The sequence below is a fragment of the Scomber japonicus genome, chromosome 13 (genome assembly GCF_027409825.1).
Source record: "Scomber japonicus isolate fScoJap1 chromosome 13, fScoJap1.pri, whole genome shotgun sequence".
In the NCBI taxonomy this organism is placed as follows: Eukaryota; Metazoa; Chordata; class Actinopteri; order Scombriformes; family Scombridae; genus Scomber; species Scomber japonicus.
The window spans coordinates 20,499,129-20,516,855 of NC_070590.1; the positions used below are offsets into that span (position 1 = coordinate 20,499,129).

General features: G+C 39.2%; 1 protein-coding gene across 1 annotated transcript; it reads right to left on the reverse strand.

Moving 5' to 3' along the window:
- Positions 1 to 1,391: 1,391 nt before the first annotated feature.
- On the reverse strand, positions 1,392 to 12,002 carry slc6a7 (solute carrier family 6 member 7). Its single transcript, XM_053331421.1, has 14 exons — positions 11,766 to 12,002; positions 8,703 to 8,934; positions 8,074 to 8,205; positions 7,099 to 7,309; positions 5,488 to 5,626; positions 5,240 to 5,374; positions 4,475 to 4,578; positions 4,266 to 4,390; positions 3,995 to 4,107; positions 3,761 to 3,898; positions 3,567 to 3,666; positions 3,218 to 3,336; positions 1,976 to 2,149; positions 1,392 to 1,797 (listed from the first exon to the last, which is right to left on the reverse strand). The coding sequence occupies exons 1-14, from the start codon at positions 11,817 to 11,819 to the stop codon at positions 1,645 to 1,647; spliced, it is 1,929 nt and encodes a 642-aa protein (XP_053187396.1). The 5' UTR covers positions 11,820 to 12,002; the 3' UTR covers positions 1,392 to 1,644.
- Between the last annotated feature and the right edge of the window lie 5,725 nt (positions 12,003 to 17,727).

The following is a 17,727-nucleotide window of genomic DNA, read 5'->3' on the forward strand; positions in this document are numbered from 1 at the left end:
AAGATATGAAGACAACAATTTAATCATTATGCACAATTATATACAAGAGAACGGCAACAAAAGGCGGACAAAGGCAGAGTCAAGAGTCAACAGTGAGTGTCACATTTAGCTATATGACATAAAATCCTAAAACAAAGGATAGAAAAATGTTCAGAATCAAAGGTTTTTAAAGGTAATTATTCTGCTTGAAAATCCCTTTAAAAAGACACAAACCAGTGATCCTAAATCCTAAACATTTAATTTTACTGAAAGGGTTTTATCTACTAATTTACAACTGTGACAGAAATTGCAACAATGCCCTGTGAAAAACAGCCAGAGAAAATGTTACCCCAAATAAGGCTAATAGGACAATATTAAAGCTCAGTCCACTAAGAGAGAAGTGTAACTACAGTAGTGGATCACTAATATCAATCTAGGACAGTTTATTTCAGTCAATCACTTCATGTAATGAACAAAACAGAGATATGACCGGTGTGTTGAAATATGCCGATCAAACTGGATGAGGTCTTTTTGTAATTCTTCATATTAATCTTTCTAAAGTTGAACATCTTTACAATTCTAGCAAAAAATACATTAATCAGATTCTCCAATAACATGTATAAATTACTTAAGGCAGTAAAGCCAATTTGCCAATAAATAACAGATTTGAGTTACTTCCCCAAGTAACTCAAATCAGAGTAAAACTTATGTGCTTGGACAGTTGTAAGAAAAGTTAGACTGATAATATGACAATAATGATGTGGGTGATGTGGGTGAACTGGTTTGGGAAAGTAAGGACAATACAGTGCGTATACCAAACCAGAGGGAGAATGGCTTGAAGGGGAATAATACATTCAATGAGAGGGGACATCCACACTGAAGGATCGCCACAAGCAAAAATCCAGTAAACTTAAAAATAAGAACATTTGTGTTTCTGTTGATACATTGACCAGCTGACTCTATTCAGTGTTTTTCTTCTTAAAAGTTACAACAACAGTGGTAATATTAATGTATTCTGAGTAACATCATTTTCATTATGAGAGAAATAATTTGTACATTTTCTGCAGGAACTGGCTATTTGAAATGTACATTATAAGACATCTGTGTGTGTATACTGTCCATTTGGCAAGTTGTTTTTATTTATTTATATATTCTAAAAATAACTTTAGCAATCATTAAATTGCAGATGGAGTCAAATGGATTAAAAGCTGGGTGTCATTAACACCATTTAGTCTGGCAGGCTGATGATTTGTGATTTTTTGTCTCATTCCTCCTGATATATTTTTTGTCTCATTCCTCCTGATACTGCCATCAGTATAAAACCACTGTACCTTGTTACTACGGGAATAAATCAGATCAACAGACACACTACAAGTTCATCATCATCCAAATGGCCTGGTGGGATGCTAGTATGCTACCTTAGGTGAACATGATTCATTGTAACTTTTATATTCTACACAATGTAAAAAAAACCTTAAAAAAACATACATGGTTTAAAACAGACATTACAGTATAAATAAAACCATTAATACACACTGCCCTGCAGGACCCACAGTCTGTTCAGCCACCAGAACCTCGCTGGAGCGAATTACATAATAAATTCCTTTGTTGCTTGACGACATAGTTTGCTCTACTCTTTTGTGTTTTCTGCTGCTCTCCATACTGTCACGCCTGGCTTCCCATCTCCCACCTCCTCGCAGTAAAGTCCATGTCTGTGAGAGTGACAGTGAATGGACCCTCCACATGCTCCTCCGCTCTCTCAGCACTGTTCAAGTTTACCCTCCAGGAATTCAGAGGTCGAATTGATTTCTGGAAACGCTGAAAAAAAAGAAGAAGCCAGAGACAATTACTAACCCTCCAAAGCAGGAGATTTCATTTCATCTACCAGCTACTTTATGTAATCAGGTGCAGCAGTGATCAGTATTGTTATGTGTGAGCGTGGCAGAGGTGTAACTGGACCTCACACACACAGAATGACATGAGAGGTGGTACTGACATCTTTCAGTGTTCCAGTTTCCTTGCTGATGGCTACAATGGCCCAGATGAGGATCTGTAGACAGCAGGTCGCACCCATGCACACGCCCAACGCTTTGCCCCACCGCGGATACACATAGGAGCCGTAGCGCAGTGGTGTGTTGTACATCTCAATGAAGATGTAGGTCAAGATGAACTACAGCCACAAGGGGAAAGACACATAGTTAGCAGAGGAATGTTACCTCCAAACAAAAAAAAAAAAAAAGCCACAATTGCAACTGAAGAAGAGCTAGCAGAGAAATGCTGCAGGGGGGGCTCAGATTGAATGTCAGTTTCTCCTCTTGAATTATTCACAGCTGTTGTTGTGAAGATTTCAGCACATTTGGCTACATTTCAAATTTCAAGTTATTCCTTTTAGCAACTGTCTCTATTTATACAACTGATCTGTCTTTTCTCTCCCTCAGTTTCCAATAAACTCTGCATATATTTGATGGGATATTTTTAACTCTATTAGACCGGAACAGCACAGCATCTCACCCCTCATCAAATTACCCCTCTGACGGAAAGTGCAACAATGCCTCACAACAAACGGGTATTTGTACATCAAACAGTTTTTTTGTGCATAGTAACTCTACTTCAGGTCACATACAAAAGAAAGTAGCATTAATAAGAGAGGGAGTGATGTAACATGGGCTGCACAACTGACACAAAACAGATATAGCTGATAGTGGAGGTCATTACTAGATATATCCTTAACGGTCACAATTGTTCATTTGGAAAAATAATCTGATTGTTTTAAACCTCATAATAAAAACTGACTGCCAGATAAACAGAATCTAAAAAGTAATGTTCCTTATTCCTTATTTTTAGTTTCAGTGCTCCGTAGAAGCTGTAGTCAACAATACTGAAACTATGTGAAAGGAGGTTTGACACATAAAAAGAAAATACATTTTTGCTGGATCAAAAAAAAGTAAGAATTGCTATGAAATAAAGGAGAACAGCGGTCATAAACTAGTGACCCCTAGATGAATTCATGCCTTTAAAATCACTAAACATTGTGCTGTAAAAGACAACAAACTGAATTTGTTTATCTCTGATCAATCTAATTAAATGTCAAATCACAGAAGGTAAAGACAGTCATAAACTCTTCCCCATTTTATCACTTGCTGGGTTTGTCTAGCGGCTGCATAAAGAGGGCATATCAAGAAGGTTTTGGGAGTTTCATTCATTAGTTAGTTAGTTAGTAGCTAACGTGTTGACTCACCAGCAGAAGAAATGGCGTGAAGAAGACCCAGCATGCTTTGAAGTAAATCAGCAATTTGGTGCACCAGGGAGGGCAGTGGCAAATCATGTCGATGATGTCTTGACAAAACTGGTTGACTCCTAATAGCAAAATGAATTCAAGAGACACACATTAGGACTCAAGACATTATTGGGACAACAGACAATAACATATTCAATATGAGAGAAAGGGGGAAAAAAGTGAAAACAAGGAAAAGGTGTGACAAAATCTTTTACATCTTGCTAAACATCACATGTGCTGGATGATTGAAACTGAATGATGTGGTGTTACAGGAGTGTGATGTGAAGGTTAGGGGTGTGAGATGGGCTACCATAGAAGAAGGAGATGCCAATGCACATGAAGAGGGTGATGATGATGAGGCCGAAACTAGTGCTGAAGGAGTCAATGAGAGTGAACCAGTAAATCCCTCCCTATGAAGACAAAGACAACATTGGAAATGTGACCCTGATCGCACAAGGGATGCAAATTTAGCCACTTCAAACAGTTCTTTAAACACACACTCACATCAGTGACTAACAGGAGACCCATCAGGTAGAAGCAAAAGCACAAAGCACCCAGGAACAAGGACTTGTGCAACGCGTTCCCTCTGAGCTGCGGAAACTCATCCAGCACGGCAGTAGTGATGCCCTCCATGTTGCCAAACTGTGAGGCAGCAGAGCAGAAGATATCATCCATGTGGAAGGGGACTCATGAGCTTTTGTCTCTGCCAATCAAGCATTATAGAGTGTGAGGCCTTACCAGTGTATCTACCCCCAGCATGAAGAGCATGAGGAAGAAGAGAATTGACCAGAACACGGAGCCTGGCAGCAGAGCAAGCGCTTCTGGGTAAGCAACGAAGGCCAAACCAGGACCTGAGGCAGAAAAAGAAAATATCAAGCTCAGAATGCAATAATAGTAAAGTTTAACACAATCTATTAACATAAGTGATAGGCTTTTTTAAAGATATTATTACCAAGAAAGGACACAAAATCCTACTAAACCTACTGTGCAAAATGAGAAAAGTACCCACCTGTATCTGCCACCTTGTCAACAGGCACTCCCTTCCTCCATGCCATGTGACCCAGAATTGAGAAAATGGCAAATCCTGCAAAGAAGCTGGTACTGCAGTTTCCTATTGTGATAATTATAGTGTCCCTGAAAGCAAAGGAACCTTGATTTAAGAGAGTGAAAACATCACATCTGCAACAGAGCAACTGTTGTGGTGAAGCGCGCACTCACCTGATGACGTTGTTGTCGAACTTATTATAAGAGGCCATAGAAAGCAGACCTCCAACTCCAATACCTAATGAGTAGAAGATCTGTGAGGCTGCATCGTTCCACACCTGGAATGTTTCAGAGGGAAATACATTTTAAACATTGAAAATATCTACAAAAAAGCACTTTGTTCATAGACTCATGAGCCTCATGTGCCAGTCCATCAGACGTCAAGTCAAATCAAGTCAAAATGTATTTGCATAGCACATTTAAAAACAACCACAGTCTCTCTCACAGTGCTGGAGAGGTAAAATACCAAAATAAATAAATATACAACTAAATAACACATAGAAATAGAAGAAGTGTGGCACAATAAAAGATAAAGTTAACGTGTTAAGCTCAACTAAAAAATAGAGGGTCTTGTGGGTCAAGAATGGGTCCTCAGCAGCGACTTAAGTTTTTAGGGTCAGAGCAGTTCTTCTCTGAACAGGTAAGCTGTTCCAGAGATTTGAGGCAGCCGCTGCAAAGGCTTGGTCGCCTCTATTTTTGTGCCTGGATATCAGAACATCTGAGAGCATCTGGTTGGTCGACCTTGCTCTAACTGGAGTCTGAAGATACAAGAGTTCTGTTAGATAAGGTGGCGTCAGCCCATTTAAAACCTTAAAAGCCAGGAATAAAATCAATCCTAAAAAAGGACAGGGAGCCAGTGGAGAAAGGCAAATACTGGTGTTATAAGATCACACTTTCCTTTACTGGTTAAAAGACAAGCAGCTGCATAGAAGTACCTACCTGTGCATTGGCTAATCGGCTCCACTGTGGTGTGAGGTAGAAAGTTATACCCTGAAGAGAGCCCTCCAGTGTGGCACCTCTGATGATCAAAACAATGAGGACAAAGTATGGGAAGGTAGCTGTTACATAAACCACCTGAAAACACAGTCAGCACAAACACGTATTAGGCCGACAGTTTGTTAGGATTTATTGTGGGTGGGTGTGTGTGTTCTATGGGAGCTGACAATGCCAACATTGTGTTGATTCACCTTGCCAGAGCTGCGGATGCCCTTGAGCATACACAGGAAGATGATGATCCAGGCTGCCAGGAGGCAGAGGGCCAGTTGCCACCGGATAGGGCCCGGGTCATTAAGGCCCTTACTGTTTACAACACCCAATACTTGCTCACTACAAGACACACAAGTCAAACACAAATATGTGTGAGTACAACAGCACACTTATTACCACACCTCTAGCCACACCTTTTACACACTAACTGACGCTAAATAAACGACACATCGCTGTTGGACTGGACTTCAGAGAGTCTTTGAAGATATTTGTCCGAGGATAAATTATTAATTCTTTTAAAAGGTTTTTTCTTCATCATTTTACATCACTATTACTCATAGCAGATACAACAAATTGCTTTATCCATTTTGCATGAAAGATCATAAAGTCTTGTGAACATGGTGCTCTTTGTTACTGTTTTGTTGCATGCTGCCATACCTAAAATAACAGCTTACTGTTGCTTTGCTTTAAAATACTACGCCACCTATTTAGCATCACACTAACAACCTTTAACATTGTTGAACTACCCATGGACAGGTTTTGAAGATCAAAGTTGATGGAGCAGAACCAGAAGTATCTTTTTATTATTACATGTGTTCTTCTTCCTTGTCAAATCCTGATGCCTACATTACCCACAATGCTACTAAACTGGAATCACTTGAGACAGATACGAGGTGTGGTCTGATGACCTCACTTCTTCTTTGTAACTCCACACCCCAGCTTTAACTTTCATCTTTGAACTTAAAATGTAATTTTTTTCTCTAAACACCTGCCATGCTCTTTTGAAAGGGGACTCTGGTTTTTAGGGTCAACAAACAGTCTCACATAGAAATTGTATGTTGTTCCAGTCTGAGTCCTTTGGTTTATTTGCTGTACATAAACCTTTACTTTGCAGGCAGTCTTCAGCTGTCTGTTATAACTGTTGTTATAAAACATCATACTACTTTATACTGTATATACTGTAGGCCAAAGGCAAGTCTTATGCATTATTTAGTTTTATACATTTTACATTTTAGTGTTAGAATGTATCATCATACATGAAGTTTATCAAATCATATTAGCTGAAAAGGTGTCAGTTTAACCATTTTGACGTCATAAACAATAGCAGTGTTTGCTGTATAAAGACAGATTATTTGAACAAGGCTTGCAGGCTGTATACAAGGGGTGGGGGGAAAATCAATACAGCATAGTATCACGATATTTTGCATTGCAATATTGTATTGATACACGGATGCCAAGTATCAATCTTTCATTATATAATTTGCAATTGAAAATTCAAGTTTTTAGTACTAAAATAATAAAATCAACTACTTTTCAGTCCACTAGATGGCTTTGGTTTGTTTTTTGGTGAGGTCAGCAAAGGTGACAGTCAGCGTGCAGGAGGAAGTTTTCCTTTGGGGGCTAATGCATACCTTCAGATCAATTTACAAATCTGTCAGAAAAGAATGGCAATGTATTTGACCTGAAAATAGCACTTGATATGAACATAAGTATTATGAAGCTGCATCAAGATGTGCAATTATACAGCCCATTTACAGTCTGAGGTAATGAAACACTAGGTCACAGATAGAGAAATGAATGATTGCTCTTACTTCCAGAAGTGCTCTGTGGGGCTGAGGACTTTACCAGTGGAGCTATTGACAGAGGTGCCATTACCACAGAGAGCAGCATTGGATATAGCATCACAGGACCAAGGCAGAGGGCTCTGGAACGAGCTGCCCAGGTAGTAAAACGTCCACGCTATAATGACGTTATAATAGAGACACACCAGCGTGGACACACACAACATCCCGATGCCGATACCTGTGAGAAAACACACAACCTTAAGCACCTAAAAAACAGGACAGACTACTGTGTGGGGCATATTGTATGAGATATGCTTTGGATTATTTCATGAACACATTTGATTATCTTGATTATTGGATACATTTAATTAGCAAGTAAAGAGGTGGGTTTACTCCCTAAAATAAAAATATATATGATTTAATAAACAGTTCAGAGTCTATCATACCTTAATGTAAAGCTTGTTAGCCTGAAACTGCTCATTGACCTTCTGTAACACTTAAAAGGATCATCTCGACTGTCTCTTAAATTAGCTTGCTAACCTGCTGCTGAGCTAAAATCCTTAACTGGTATTCCCAGTTTAAAAATAAAAACTTCTCTTACAATTGGATCTGATTTTAGCCCTGTAACACTTCCTTTAAGTTTCTTTATCAGATGTGTATTTTAAGCACCTGAGCTGACTTTCCAGACGAGCCACATGACGTATGGTAGTGAGGTGACAAGCTGCTGTGAGTCAGCAAGTTGCTTTCTTGGAAGACAATGCTAGACTGGGTTTACAGGTGACACAGGCATTTTGATGTCAACTTGAGATACTCCTTACTCTGATCAAGATTCCTGTAGACAGATATTTTTTTTACTACTTAACATCCTCCAACTAGTTAGATTCAAGTGTCAATCAGATTTCTTTTGTAAATATGAAGCCACCATTCTAACATAATGATGATATAAAGTGTCTGTCAGTGTGTAATTATTGGATTACAAAGCACAATGGAGGAGTTCATCACCTTTGAGCAGAGGGCAGCATTTCCACACGGTGATGGGGCCAGCTGCTCCATACTGTCCTAAACTCAGCTCCATGAGGAAGAGTGGGACGCCCGTAACAAACAGCATAATGAAGTAGGGGATGAGAAACACACCTGTAGAAATTAGAAATAGGTCAGCTGGGGTGCTGGCGGAAGACATACACAGCAATGACTTGTTTTGTGCAGGTACAAGTAGACTGTAGAAGCAGGTTACAGCCTTTATCTACAGTAGATGGCAGCTTCAGACAGATGTTATTCCGCTTTACTGTTCTTCAAGCTCCAACATGTTTGATCTCAGATGAAGGTGCATAGTTCGTAAAGCTGTGCTGCGCAGGCATACCACATGTCTGATGTTTAATCGAGGGAAACACTGTCTCTACTTAGAGGATTAGCGAATGCTTTGTGTTCTAGCTTCCAGCACTGAAGGCTTTTACGGACAACGCTGGACTGAAAGTACAAAATAAGCCAGCGTGATCTGGAGGACAGTGCACACACAAGGGCATGGCAAGGAGTGCCTCTTGCTCACATGGGTGGAACAAATGATTACAGACATACACCCAGGCATTTAAAGCATGTGAGGCCTTCAGGGGCAGCTCTTGTAGACCACTCACCTCCTCCATTGCGGTAACAAAGGTACGGGAAGCGCCACACGTTCCCCAATCCCACGCAGTATCCAATACAGGGCAGCAGGAACTCGTACTTCCCACCCCACTGCTCCCTTGGGATGGTCATAGTTGGAGTGGAGCCCCGGGGTGGCGATTCAGACTGCGGCTGTGGTGCAGGTGTAACTGTTTGGTTGTGGCCATTTTCAGTGACAGTATGTCCGTTCAAATGTAGCGAATTCTAGAAAATAAATTACAACAAAGAAATCAGACCAAGAGAGGAAATACACAGTAATACAGACATGAATCAAAATCCAGACCTGACCAATTTTTTTTGCTTGTTTTTCTTAATAAAGCACTCAAAATAGTTCTATGTGGATTATTTAGAGCTTAAATTGTTTTTTAATTAGTCAAGAAACAGAAAATAAATCAATGAAAATGTCAAATTGTTTTTCTGTTATGAGTCACTTCCATGTCAACTGTAAAACAAGTTTTGTGTCAGGTTTTAGTAACTAAGGTGTTGAATCACCAACTGGACCATTTCTTCCTCTTCCTTCCTATACCTCTAAACAAGAGGGGAAGTTTTTCTCATGTCATTTACCAGGGAGGAAGTCGGACCAAGATAACAACTCAGCTTCTGCTTTAGGTGACGCTACTGTCACTGTTGTTATCTCTAAACATGAATCATAATCTGCTATTCCATTATAATAAAGATAGTTTCATTAAGGATTGAGCTTTGTGTGACTTTGACATATGAAACTGGCAGGATTGAAGAGAGTTACAGAATATACTGAATGTTTAAAGTATATGTAAACATGTGAAGGCAAAATAGCATCCAGGAAGTTGAGATATTGCACAAGGTATTGAACTGCAACTGAGGTTATGTCCTTAAAAACAGACTCATAACTTTATGATCCTCATTGAGAACAAGAATCTATATTACATAAGTGTCATTGCCAAGACAGCAGCAACACATAAAATTGAAATTTAAAAAAATGAATGAATTTGAGATCGTGTGAAAAGAATAATCAAGGATCACAAACAGGCCCACTCTCCTACAGTCTAAATTTAAGTCTCAATAGCTTGTTTTGTCTGATCCTCATAAATTATAACAATAGAGAAGGTGGAACTAGTAATGTTTGTATATTTGCTTTTAAATGACTGGGACTAAGAGATTATGTTAAAAAAAATGTTGATTATTTATGGAGATTTTTAGACTTTGAATAGTAGCTGTTACTACTGTTACCCAAATTGGTGAGAAAACAACAGTCCTATATATTTCAGAAGGGAGGTAAATGTTTACACTACCTCATAAGTTTGGTCAGCTTTGAATGAATTAGTTTAATGTGGGACAGATACATTCAAGTACATCTATCTCTTCTTCTAACAAATGCTTTGAAAGTTTATCTGAAGTCTTACAGACCTACATGATATACCTCATGACCCCTAACCATCTAACTACTAATGCCCAAACATAACAATGTAGATGTGTCATGTAAGTAAAGTGGGTGCATCACATAGATATTGTCAGTCCACACACAGACCCACTTGCAAAGGTTAGTGGCATAAGATTAAAACTAATTTAATGTTACAGATATAAATTTGTCATAAATAAAGCAATGTTGCTGATTGTTATTAGATGGTGTTGGATCATCTCACTTTAGAAAATGTGGGACAGCATAGTTTGACTAATACAGGAGAGTCATTTAAGTAGTTCAATTGTTGAAATATGCATTTTAGCACATTCAATTTCTAGTTCTGGACATATTGCAAAAAATGAACATGATATAGATGTTTCAGTGGGTGTCCCAGATTTCTACCAGAATTGTCCCACATTAGGAAACACAAATAACCTGGGACAGTTTAGCACAAGGAACGCTTCTTCTCCGAGTGTGATATCTGTATTCTCTTTTCTGATATTATTCGAAAATACTTTAGGGATTTCAGAATGGTGTTGGGTGTGGATTATAGTGTGTTGGCTTCAATTCGAAATGTATTGCTGAAGAGCCATTGCAAAATTGTCCCACCTTACTCTAATTCACCCTCATCTAAACAGCACACACCTGAATAATGTCAATATGACACCAACTGAGAACTACAAAAAAACAGCTTAGTCACAGCTGTGTGTATGAGAAAAGTCTGGGCAAACACATCTGCTGAATGAGCACTGCAGGTGATCAAGTTTTATCTCTAGTATTTACAGAAATGGGTTCAGGGACCCTCAGGAATCCTTGAAGGGTCTACAAAATTTTGTTTCACTATAACTGAATCTATAATTAACACAATAAAAACATGTATGTCTATTTATGTATATTTTCTGATTAATGTGGGACAATTAGACTCCAGTGCATTTATATTTTTTTCTATTCAGTTATTTTAAAACTAACACATGAGAAAGCAAAAAAAACAAAACAAAAAAAAACATACAGCAGAAAGTTCAGAATCAGAAAGTTTTGGCAGATAAGGCTACTTTGTATAAATGCCTAAAAAAATAGAGTCCCAGCTTACAAAATCTACCAATTCTGAAATGATTTGACACAAGGAACATTAATATATGTGCCATTTTCCTTTTCAGTACAATATCTAAAAACTGTCTTCTGATTAAATAAGGAAACAGCTCAGGGGTTTCATAATGATATTAAGTCTTGATGTAATGTATTGGATTCATATTTAAATATGGTGAACAAGCCAGAATTGCAAAAAGTCTCCCACATTACCCTAATCCACCCTATAAAACACCTTTTAATCGTATCAGATGGAGGACCCGGGGATAACGTGTTATCAAATGGGGTCCGTGGTCTGGTTTTGTCAGTTCAGGGGTCCTTGACGTGAAAAAGTTGGTGGACATGGTCTTCGGTGTGTCTGTATTCACTGTAGCTGAAGACAAGCAATGTGGACGGACAGGTTAGACTGCTTTATCTGAAGACATTTTATCTTTCCTGCTTAGACGAAAACACCTAAGGGTGTTGTCGTAAACGGGTCCCACATTACTTTCAGAGTAATGACTTGGGCGTTAAACCCGTTATTTGTTTAAAGTGGAGCCTGGACGAAACCACCCTCCTCCGCTCCTACCTGCACGGTGTTTGCGGGGCTCCCGGCTGCTGCTTTGCCGGTTTCGTCCTGCATTTCCCCGCCCGACACAGGTGGCGCTTCACTGTCTACTCTGTCGCTCGGTAGTCCACATTTTACACGGGGAAAGTCCTCGTTTAAGTCCGCTGTGCCGCTGTAGTTTGGGTCGCAGTTGAAGATGTGCCGTGGGCGCTGAGGATGAGGAAGCAGCGGCCGGTGGTGGGTGGTGAGGTGAAGGGCAGGGAGGCAGGGAGGCAGGGCGCAGGTGCAGTACAGACACCTCCTCCTCTTCTAAACCTGCTTTTGTCATGTAGAGGAGATGTGTAGGGAGGAGCAAAGAAGTCAAGGTGGAGCTTTCATCTGAAGAACATTCCAATGAGTCTACTATTAAACTGAAATGTTTACAAAGAAAGTAAAAGTAAAGTGCATGGAGCCTGGGTTACAGCCAACAACAGACATAGTACTAAATGTCATTAAAGTTGAACAGTTGCATGAACATACTCAGTACATATATAGTATAGCATTATATAATCAGGCTATTTTGGTAATGATAGTTTAAAATAGTACTTTTTCAAGCTACTTGGTAGACCTTGAGTTGTAGGCTATATTATCTTTTCTATCAAAACTTGTCCACCACTGTCAGTATTTAATATGGAAAAACACCTGCGCTATAGGGTGGATTAGGGTAATGTGGGACACTTTTTGCAATTCTGACTTGTTCATCATATTTACATAATAACCCAATACATTATATCAACATCAACAAGCATTAATCCCTGAGATGTTTCATTGTTAAATCAGAAGACAGTTTTTAGATATTGTACTGAAAAGGAAAATGGCTCATATATTAATGTTCCTTGTGTCAAATCATTTCAGAATTGGTATATTTTGTAAGCTGGGACACTATTTTTTTAGGCTTAGAAATACTTTGATTTATACAAAGCAGCCTTATCTGCCAAAACTTTTGGCCTATATGTTTTGTTTTGCTTTCTCATCAGAAAGGTTAAAAAACTAGTAGCCTGTATGTTCACATGTGTAATGTTAAACAATATAACTTACACAGTTTGCATATACTAGTTAGCTTTAAAATAACTGAATAGAAAAAGTGATAAATACACTGGTCTAGTTGTCCCACATTAGTCAGTGTCCCACATTATCCTAATCCACCCTAGTTAATGTGCTCACTTTGTTTATGTTTACATTTGTTTATTGTTATTACTACTAACATGTTTCTTCTTCTTCTTGTATCTCAAAAGGGTAAGGAAACAAATAGCCACTGTATGAGGATAAATTGTGAATCCTAGAGGTGAGGTTTTTACTATAAACTCTTTGGGGTTTCTTACCTCACCCGCACAGTACCTGCTATGATTGTTTTATAGCCTATACTTTTGCTTTTATCACTTCCTATGTGTTAATAAATTACAAAACTTATTATAATTTATCTGAAAGTTCATTTTCTATGGTTTCTGTTCATGTTGGAATATATATGTCTTTGGGAAAGAGTTAGATGAGAAGATTGATACCATTCTCCGAAGATGATTAGCTTAGCATAGCATAAAGTATAAGTGTGTGTGTGTGTGTGTGTGTGTGTGTGTGTGTGTGTGCGTGTGCGTGTGCGTGTGTGTGACAGATAGAAAGAGGCAGTTCTGACCACACTTCCTCACATGCAATGACTGAGTGAGTATGGCATTTAATATGAGAACCAAAGACAACTGATAGTGACGCCCAACGGTGACACAAACTGATGTGTTAACCGACATAAAGATGAGGCAACACATCTTTTCCCCCAGTAAACATTTCAGTAAGATTCCTTGTTAGTACTTGAATGTAACAAATTCAAACATGCACAAACAAACAGCCCCATAGATAAAAGTAACTCCAGCCAGAAAGCAAACTAATATTTTCAACAACTAATACTGTGACACGCCTATACAGAAACTGTTATATTAGCCCTCATGGTGTGATGTTGATTGGCTCTTTATCTGTTAGCAGCAACACACAAACTCTTTAATCCACATAAGCTCATGATGGCTCTCTAAATCCATCCAATCTGTTGAGTGTCTATACTTAACAGCCCCACTCAACAAATGTGGGTCAATAGATGGTCTGGTGAAGCCACACTGTTGCTGGGTGTACAGAGCAATATTATTACAATTTAACATTTTAAGGAATCGCATTGAGCCCAGTTTCTGGTTTGGCAATGGCTGCCATCCTCATGATGGAGGCGATGGAATAGACGGATGAGAGCTTGAAGAAGTGACAAGATTTGAGGATACAATTGAAAAAATGGAGCTCCAAGACCAAATGACAAGTGACTGGAGCCGCTATTTTTGCAATCAGTCACCAGTGGAGTATGGTACAAGTTCAAACCATCATCTTTTTCAGAATGATGATTTGATGAGCAGCTCTGTCAGGCTGGAGGGCAACTCAGCCCTCATCTGGAGGACTGACACTGAACCGACAAGAGCTAAGAGTTGTAATGGTCGATCATTTGCCATGGATGCTAGAATAAGACTAGATAATTTGAAGTCTCGGTCAAATTCGCCGTCTCCTTCCTGTGCCATGGATGGGACATTGTACAGCTATCAAAAAGACCTCTGGGACAGTCAGCCACAAGAAGTGCAGTCTGCTTTGGACTCTGTGGAGCTCCTTGAGGTGGAGGACAATGTGGAAGATGAAGAGAGCTGGTAGGTGCCATCAAGCCTTTAAGTTTAATACATTGCTCAAGTCATCATACATTTTATAAGACATGTTGAGGTGGATGCAGATCAAGAGAGCATTGACTCTTTGTGAAAAGGCAGAGCAGGAGTAGGACATGATCTCAATGAATAAAATGAATGTGCTGTGTTATTCCTCACAGGTTATATGAGCCTCTAAAGAAGCAGGAGTTTGTGGAGGAGTCTGCTCTCAGATGGTGTCGACACGTCCTGGATAACCCCAGTCCTAAGATGGAGGCAGCACGACGTCTGCTCATAAACAGACTGGATCAAAGTAAGTAAGCAGCAAAGAAGCCCTGTATATAAGACAGCTGCAGCGGCTCACTAGTTCCATCTTAGGGGACAGGTCTCACCCCCTCTATAGTGACTTCCTGCTCCTCCCATCTGGCCGCAGGTACACCGTACCTAGGACCAAAACTAAAAGGCATAGGTCTAGCTTTGTCCCTGCAGCCATCATACATCTTAATAAGAACTAGTGATCCCTTGATGATGGTTGGGGAGTTGTGGAGTTGTTGATGATGATGATGTTGATGTTGATGTTGACGATGATTGTGTTGATGATGGCGATGATGATATGATGATGAGTGCACTTATGCACTGTATGCCATGCACTTTTTTGCACTGTTTTCATTTTATTGTATTGTTTTGTATGAATGTCTCTCACTGCGAGACAAATTTACCTGCGGGTACAAATAAAGAAATCTAATCTAATCTAAGACTCATTCGTTGTCCCGCAAACATTTTGTGACTGATCCCTTCTGTCTGCTCTCTCTACTGTCAGGATCAAGCACCTCTAGCAGCGCTCGCTTCTACAGATGTCCTGGAGTTTTCAATCAAACTGGGGATGCATCTGGAGGATTTTCTATGGGCAAAACATCTGTCAACACAACACACAACAACTCTGACTGTTTAGGTAATATAATAACAAGTGCCATAATAGCCTCTTTACATTGTCACCCTTTAAGTTCATTCACAGAACTGTCTTTACTATCATAGATTTCAGCAGCATCTCTTGCATTTAATCTGCACAGATAACAATGAGCTGAGTATCTCCAGTGAGTCCACAACCACAAGCTACAGACTGCAGGACATCACAGACGTTCACTTTCTGGCCCGTATGCAGGAAGCCAGTGAGTATAGTTAGTTTTTTAAAATCTAGTGTAAACTGCATGTTCAATAAATGCTGAGTAAAGATAACTTTGGTCTACATCTTTCAGGTTTACGTCGGGATTATGTTTCCACGCCTGCCAATACCTCAACAAGAAGTCCTGAGCCACAAGCGACGTTTCCGTCTTATTTTAAAAAGGCAGATGTTGATGACTTCACTCCAGGAAATACAACTGAGAGCTCATTCTCCTCTTGTTGGCAGCCTCGTCTGTCATCCCCCTTCCAGTCACCAACACCATCAGCTAAGCAGAGCTGCCGAAATCCAAAATTGGCCAGACTTCAACAGCAAGTCACTCAGTTCAAGCTGCTGAAACTTGCTCAGAATCAAAGTACGCAGTAACAATTTTTCTACATATGTGTGTTTGATCTGACATCTATTAACAATTCACATCCCCCTGTATCATCAGATGCCACTTTAGGTTGGTATATTATCTACATATTCTTGTGTGATGGAAGAATTTCAGCGTGTGGTGGGAGAGTTCTCAATCAGAATACCAACATGCCAGTTAAATGCTCCTCTTTTGAATGATGTTTAAAACAATTCACTACCTTTTTTTAGATATTTTTATACTCTGTCTCCTTTTGAAGAAAACGACGCTCTCTGTTCTTCCACAGTACATGAAAATAGATCAGAGAACAGAGATGCTGAATTATTTTTAAGGACAGGATATTAAATGAAAGGGGGAAAAAAATGAATATTTCTACAAATTATTGTGAGGTGTTATTCATGTACATGTCAAATGATCTCTATTGATTATAATATACTTTTAAAAGGACTTTTCAGTGAAGTAGGAGACACCTTGAGGAAAAAAGTATATATTATTAAAGAAGTTTAAAACTAGGTTCTTGAGTGCAGTAAAAAGCATATCAGAAACAAATTATGAATTGTGGGGTTATTGGCATTAAAACATCACTGGAAAGAATCTATAAGATCAATCTCGCTTGACATTGCACAAACTTGACTTTCCGTGTAAACTGGATATGATCCTGATGTGTTTTGCAGCAACATCACCAAGCAGGACCGATTCGCCTCTGCGGACCAGCCTCCGCTCCCTCCAGGCTGTCAGGAACAGCCGAAGTTTAGAAATCGATGACTACCAGCCTGATGATCAAATGACTTACCCTCCACCAGGTTTGGATCTGTTTCCTCACATTTAAAAAAAGTAAAATGCCAACAAAACACATACAGTAGTGCAGATAGACATCATTCTGTATCATTAAAAGCATCAAATACTTAAAAACAAAAAAAAAAAAATCTTAAAAATCTTATAGCTCACATTTTTGTCAATTTTTGTGAAATTGCCATCTGTGTATTCCTTTCACTAATAGAGAGACACACAAAGCAATAACAATGCTCTCTTTGTGTCTCAGGTGTATCATCTGCTAAAATGGGGATGAGTTGCTGGTCATCTTCACTCTCTATAGCATCTATAAACTCCAATGGCTCGTTGCACTCAGTGAGAGACTCCTCAAACCGGGTGACGGCCATGAAGAAGCTGCAGAGGTCTCAGTCTCTCAGCCCCTCCAGGATCCCTCACAGGGGACATCTGTCTGCTAATGGACGTGTCTTTGCCGCACACCTTTTGCCAAAAGCTACCACTGTAGCTTGGGGCAGAGATACACAATCGACCCAAAGGTGAAAGATATCACTAATGAATTCCTGGTGAAAGATGTAAACATAAAGAAATTCTCTTCCATATCTAATATAATTCACTTGTTTGATTACTGGCATAATCATAAAAATGGCTTTAGATTATGAAGGAATTGCTCTTTTAGAATAATTTAAGTTAAAAAGCATGTTGCTCTGAGTGAGGACACTGTATGCATTGTGTCTGTGCAAAGTTTCCATCAAGAAGGGTCTGATTCATCTTTCTTTGAAAATATAGATAAATACAGGCAACCATTATAACAGCAGACAGAAGCATCCTGAAGAGCTGAATCTTATATTTTCAATACATCCTGTTCAGAGAAATTGCACTGTTATGTTTATCTGTACAGAAACTGAAATAATGTGGCTTATGATAAGAAAAAAATTAATTTTTAAGTTAAAAGAATGCAGAAATGTCTGGAGATGTTTTCTT